This window comes from Mandrillus leucophaeus, unplaced genomic scaffold (assembly GCF_000951045.1).
Source record: "Mandrillus leucophaeus isolate KB7577 unplaced genomic scaffold, Mleu.le_1.0 Scaffold3, whole genome shotgun sequence".
Lineage (NCBI taxonomy): Eukaryota > Metazoa > Chordata > Mammalia > Primates > Cercopithecidae > Mandrillus > Mandrillus leucophaeus.
Window position 1 is genome coordinate 9443322 of NW_012103142.1, and position 6166 is coordinate 9449487.

Genomic DNA, 6166 nt, shown 5'->3' on the forward strand with positions numbered 1-6166 from the left:
GGTCACCGGCAGCACCAACGAGACGCTGCGGGCGGGCGGACCCGAGCGGGGGCGACCGGCACGCAGCCTAGAAGGTCCCTTTGGAGGACTTTGCAGTCGGGAGCAGTGAGCATGCGCAGACGCCAGAGGGCGCTCCTGGCCAGGGGCTGAGAAAGCCCGGCGGGGGGGGAAGGGCGGAGCCTGCGGCGGAGGCGGGGCGCAGAGGCGGGGCTGAGGACACCAAAGTTGGGGGTGCTGCAGCGAGCGAAAAGGGGATGGAGGGTTGGGCGAGAAACGAAGGGAAGGGGAGAGGGTCTGAAGGGACCTGAAGGGAGACAGGCAAGACGATGTAACCCGGAAGAGGGCTGAGGGGAGGGGAAGGGGCCAGGGGGACCACTGGAGACAAGGGGGAGAGAACTGAAGGGAAACACGCGGAGGGGCGGGGCTGGGAGACCAGAGGGAGAGTTTGGGGAGACCTGGGAACTGCAGAGGGACAGGGCTGCGCGCCCGGCGAGTCGTTTCCATTCAGCGAGTGGTTGAGAACCCAGCGTAAACGCGGCTCCCGGCGTCTACTGGATGCCCGCCGGGCGCAGTCCCAGCCTGAGCCCCTGCACCTGCATGGCAGAGGCCGTGGAGCCCGCACATTTCCACCCTGAGATCCCACAAATGTGGTTTTGTTTTGCTTTCACCCCCGCCCCCAATCTGCAGCTCCAGGCCCCTCCCTGAGCCGCCCCTCTCCACCAGCAGGGGAGGGGCGGGCGGGGACCCTGGGGCGTGGGAGAGGAAGGGCCGCGCTGTTAGTGAGGGCGAGGGCGGGGGCGGGCGCTGACGCCTTCAGGTGGGGTCTGGGTGAGGGGCCTGACGGCAGAGTCGGTCCAGAACTGCCCGGACAGCGACGCACAGCGATGGTGAGACCCCAGCCAAGTCCTGGTCCACTCCCCTAAAATCCCAGCAGCCAGACCCGGAAGCCCAGCGGACTCGGGAAACACCGCGTCCCAGCCCCGGAGGCGGGCCCGTCAAGTTCTAGAAAAGCTTTGGGGATCTACCGAGAGGGCACTCGGCGGGACCGGGCACTCCCCTTCCTTCTCCCTCCCACTGTCCCCGGAAATCTTCCCATCCCTCCACCTCCCCAAGCCCTAAGTCCTCTCGGGCTCTGCCCTTCAGGGCAGCGGGGGTTGGGGATGTCCAGCTCCTGAGCCCTCTTGCACCTGCACAGAGGCAAGACAAGGGATTCAGCTCTGTCCCTTATCTGAGGTGGGAGGGGGAAGGGAATTATGGAGGGAATCCAGCTGGCCTGTTAGTAAGGGTGTCCCAGTGCTAGGTGGAGGTGGAGTTTGGCTGCCTTTGGGGAGATGGAAGGGTGAGGAGTAGAGGCCTGATTTCTGAGCGTTGTTTCTGTGTTGGACAATTCCATGCGAACTAGAGCTAAAATGGAAGAGGGTGCAAGTCATTCTCCTGGGGCCCCAGATGCTCCCTCCTTTCTTGCTGCCTGGAGCAGGGGCAGTGCTGTTAGTGGCTACTCCGGGTGTGAACAGCCCATCCTGGCCACCTTCCACAGGAAGCCTGACCTGAGGGACAGAAGAGGAAGGAAGCAGGTGGGTGTGAAGCCAGGAAGGAGGGAAGGGTGGCACAGGACATTTGAAGTGGGAGTGGAGGGGCAGTGCTGAGGAGGGTTCAGTGCTGGGAAGCAATATTAACTGTTACGGTCCAAACCCTCACCTCAACCCCAATACAAATCCCTGGCCCAGTCTTACAGAGGCCAGGGATTTGATGATGACCCTCCTGTGCCTAGCTACTTTGAGAATCTATCCCAGCTCTCAGAAGCCAGATCCCCCTAAGGCTTCCCTTAGCCTCTGGTATGATCTTGGGCAAGTTAATTGTTTCAACTGTCAAGTGGAATAAAAGAAATTACCTCATAAGATTATTGTGAGGATGGACTATATCATATAATATTCTAGAAGAGTCCTTGGCACAGAGTAAATATTATTAAAAAGTTTGCTCTGGTTATTTTTTTCTCCAGGGTTTGTATCTGCCCAGAGCTCTGATCCCATTCTACCTGGTTTCATCTTTGTCTTACCCACTATGAGCTCCTTGAGGGCAGGGCTCATCTCTTCTCTACATTAATAGTCACTTTTTTTTTTTTTTTTTTTTTTGAGATGGAGTCTCACTCTGTCGCCCCGGCTGGAGTGCACTGCACTGCAACCTCTGCCTCCCAGGTAGGTTGGAGCGATTCCCCTGCCTCAGCCTCTCTAGTAACTGGGATTACTGGCACACATCACCATGCCTGACTTATTTTTGTATTTTTAGTAGAGACGGGGTTTCCCCATGTTGGCCAGGATGGTCTCGATCTCCTGACCTCAGGTGATCCGCCTGCCTCAGCCTCCCAAAGTTCTGGGATTACTGGCCTGAACCACTGTGCCAATAGTCACTTCTTACCCCCAAGATATTGTAGTCATATCAGGAGTTGCCGAGAGGAAAACTGAAGAGATGAACTTAGATTATCCAATGCAATTGCTGCTATATATAAAAGTGCAAGGTGTTCCTGTCCTCGAGGAAGTTATAGATGAGGAGCCGAGAGAGATGCAGGGAGCAGAGAAAAACATTAGGTGCTAAATCTTGGGGCACTGAATCTTGGGGCACTGCTTGCTTCAGTTGCTCAGGGAAGGGAGAGCTGGTATGGTCACAGAGGCTGAGAAGGGTTTCCTGGTAAGGAGATCCTTTAACCAGAGGCCCAAGCCTATGTAGCTGGAAAAACTGGACCCATGTAGGAAGTTGTGAAGAAGCACGCTCACTGGGGCTGTGGGTGCATGGTGAGAAATGGTGGAAGTTAAGGCTGATGAGGTAAGGAGAGAGGGGCCAGCCTGCCTAAAGGCCCACCAGAAAGGCAAAGTGCCCTCTCCTTCTACCATGGGCCTCCGCTTACCTCCATCCCAATCTTGGGAGACCCCAGAATTTTGAACTTCAGAAATTCTGGACCAAAAGACATGACCTCAAGACCTGGCTCCGCCACTTACTGGCTGTTTGACCTCAGGCATGTTACTCATGGCCTGATCCTCAGTTGGGCCATCTGTAAGACGGGGATAATACTACCTAAGTCATTTGGGTGTTGGGAGGACTGAGGGAAATAATACCTATAAAGCACTTAACACTTCCTAGCACATTGTAACGGCCTAATACATGAAGGTGTTCTTATTGTTTTGGGGTAGCCTTTGCCACTAATGTCAGTGCAGAACTCTGGCTGGCCCCACCAAGAGGACAGCCCCAAGCCCCAGGATCCAGGTCCGCCAGCCAACTCAGACAGTGACTCAGGCCACCTGCCGGCGGAGGACCCTGAGGACACCTCTGCTCAGGTAGTAGAGTTGTGCCCTTCCTCTGAGACCAACATATCCTCTATCCTGTGGAGTGGCCACCTTTTTCCACTAACCTGGAGGTAGTTTCACTTCGTGCCTAATCTCTTACTGCCTTTCTCTCTTTTCAGGAATTCCTGTCTCTGCACCTGCTGAGAACATGGGGTTTTGACTTTAAACTCACTCACATGAATATCCATTACCTCTCCTAGGGAATCTGTGTTGTCAAAGCAGACTCTAGGGTCTTTGGCCCCAAGGCGTGAAGGGGGTTAAGAAGGGAAAGCATAAGAAGGGAAGCTGTTTTGGGGTGTGGGGCCTCCCCAGCCTCCCTCAAGGAAGACCACAGATACAGGCATCAGTCAGCTATCCTTGCGCTCAGTGAAGATCTGGAAGGAGGACCCTCCCAAATGGAGGGCATGCTTAGAAGCTGCTCTAGATTGGAGAAGAGGTGGCAATGACTAGGGGGAAAGGAGAAAGAAAAACCTAGTTTCACTCCTCCCCTTCTTCCATGTCTCCTCAGGGTCCTTCAGTTCTGAGCTTGGGTTCCCTTTGCCTGGACACCAACCAAGCCCCCAAATGGACTGGGCTTCGGACCCTCCTGCAGCAACTCCCTCCACAGGACATTGATGTGGGTCTCCTCTCCCCATCTTCCCTCTCTTGCCTCTCCCTGCCCCTCTCTTTTCTTACTGTGGGAAGAACCTCAGTCCAGAAGTTAGGGGATGTGGATTTAAGGCCCAGCTATGCCACTGGTTGGGGTGTCATTCTCCCCCTGCCTGAGTTTTCACGTTGGCAGTAACAATAGCGGGTGCAGTAACATCTGCTCTGCCCACCACAATGCTTAGTTCAAGAGCAAATGAGAAAATGGACATGAACGACTTTTGAAACGGATAATGGAATGTACAAATGTAGAGAGTATGGTTGTTACATATTTATTGAGGGTCTACATGTGCCCAGCCTAAAGGCTTACAATTCAATTGGGGAGGCAAGACAGGAGTATATGAAATAATTTGAGGAAATGCAAGAATTGGAAGTGATACTGAGCTCTTCGCTCACTGGGAGCAAGGACCTAATGGTGACAGGGCTGAGTGCTGTGGGCCTGTCAGGACCTGATTGATGACCATTCCTAGGGGGGCAGGGGGAGACTCAGGTGGCCTTTCCTGAGCTCCTTTCCTTCTTCTTCGATTTCCCCTTCTATGCCATTATCTCTGGCATCTCCCTGAGGTTCTACAACGTTTCTCTGACCCAGCAGCCAAGCCTTTCTTCCTCCAACCAATGCTCAATCTTTCCTGCTGGAGCTCTCCCAGTAACTGTAGAGGACTGTTTCTGCAGGAGCACTACTGCCTGGCCCTTGGGGAGGAGGAGCGGGCCGAGCTGCGGCTCTTCTGTTCCAGGCGGAAGCAGGAGGCCCTGGGACAGGGGGTAGCTCGTCTGGTGCTTCCCAAGCTTGAAGGACACACCTGTGAGAAGGTCTGTAGCACCCCTCCCCTCAAGTTCCCCTTCCTCTATTTGCCCTCTCATTTCTGGAGAAGGGGCTAGCTTCTGGAACTCTGGTTGGGAAACAGGAAAAACAGAAACCAAGTTTGGGAGCTCTTGGTGTAGGTTGCAGTGGATGTGGGCTTGCTAGGGTATGATGAGAACAGGTTGGGATCAGATTGCAAGAGCAAGGAGGGAAGTTAGGACAGTAGTGCCTACTCGGGCCAACTCAGCACCTCCCCTCTGACAGTGTAGGGAGCTGCTGAAGCCAGGAGAGTACGGAGTGTTTGCAGCCCGGGCAGGGGAACAGCGTTGCTGGCACCAGACTTGCTTTGCCTGCCAGGCCTGTGGCCAGGCCCTGATAAACCTCATCTACTTCTACCATGATGGACAACTTTACTGCGGCCGCCATCATGCAGAGTTGCTGCGCCCGCGCTGCCCGGCTTGTGACCAGGTACAGCCTGGAGGGGAGGAACTGGGGGTCTGCCCAGGGTCCAGAGTGGCAGGATACAAAGGAACACTCTCCTGGGCCACAGTTTCTCACAGTATCAGGGAGTGGGGAGAAGTAGGAACCAGCCTGGGCAAGTTCACTGTGTTCTGACTTGAGCTCTGGGCATGTGGGACCCGGTGCCCTTCTGCCTGTGGCCTCCCCCACTGCAGAGGTCCTCAGATGTTCTTGGAATGACAGAATTTCTCTAGAGCAGGGACTCTTGGACACATGCTCATCTCAGTAGATGCCAAGTGCCCAGTGCTGTGCCTCATCATGCTAGAAATTCCCTTGATGTCAACATAAAAGGAAGCCTGGAGCCCTGGGTTGGGAGTCCAGACCCCCAGGTCGCACTTCGGATTGTGCCACTTGCTAGCTGATATCCTGGCTAAGCCAATCAGTCCTCCCTGTGTCCATGAGTGGCTGAGTGAATCAAATGGGAATGTATGCAGATGTGCTTTAGCGTTAACTGGGTAAAAGGCGTGGTTACTGGATGAATGAATGAGTGAATGAATGAATGAAACGTTCCCCTCTCCCTCTCCCAGCTGATCTTCTCCCAGCGCTGCACCGAGGCAGAGGGACAGCGCTGGCATGAGAACCACTTCTGTTGCCAGGACTGCGCCGGGCCTCTGGGCGGGGGACGTTATGCCCTGCCTGGGGGAAGCCCCTGCTGCCCCAGCTGCTTCGAGAACCGCTACTCGGATGCAGGCTTGAGCTGGGCCGGGGCACTGGAAGGGCAGGCATTCCTTGGTAAGGGAGAGGATGCAGAGCAAAGCGGGAGGGAGCTTGGGCTGGGCTGTGGGGGTTCTCCCGGGCTGGGACCCTCGCCCCGGTCCCACGCCGTCCCGTCCCTCCAGGAGCACCCCCACCGCACCCCCCA

General features: G+C 55.5%; 2 protein-coding genes across 3 annotated transcripts in view; one reads left to right on the forward strand and one right to left on the reverse strand.

Annotated features, from left to right (window-relative positions):
• Positions 1 to 537, reverse strand: part of FRS3 (fibroblast growth factor receptor substrate 3) — a 10159-nt gene extending 9622 nt beyond the window's left edge. The window contains exon 1 of the mRNA XM_011986689.1: positions 456 to 537. Within this exon, the coding sequence (XP_011842079.1) occupies positions 456 to 504 (49 nt within the window). The 5' untranslated portion in view covers positions 505 to 537. The remainder of the gene's footprint in view (positions 1 to 455) is intronic.
• Positions 299 to 6166, forward strand: part of PRICKLE4 (prickle homolog 4 (Drosophila)) — a 10417-nt gene continuing 4549 nt past the window's right edge. The window contains exons 1-7 of one of the 2 annotated variants that reach the window (XM_011986687.1): positions 299 to 887; positions 1403 to 1574; positions 3186 to 3329; positions 3847 to 3954; positions 4656 to 4793; positions 5050 to 5253; positions 5832 to 6036. In XM_011986687.1, coding sequence (XP_011842077.1) covers positions 1410 to 1574; positions 3186 to 3329; positions 3847 to 3954; positions 4656 to 4793; positions 5050 to 5253; positions 5832 to 6036 — 964 coding nt within the window. In that variant the 5' untranslated portion in view covers positions 299 to 887; positions 1403 to 1409. The remainder of the gene's footprint in view (positions 888 to 1402; positions 1575 to 3185; positions 3330 to 3846; positions 3955 to 4655; positions 4794 to 5049; positions 5254 to 5831; positions 6037 to 6166) is intronic. The other variant, XM_011986688.1, reaches the window with a different exon arrangement.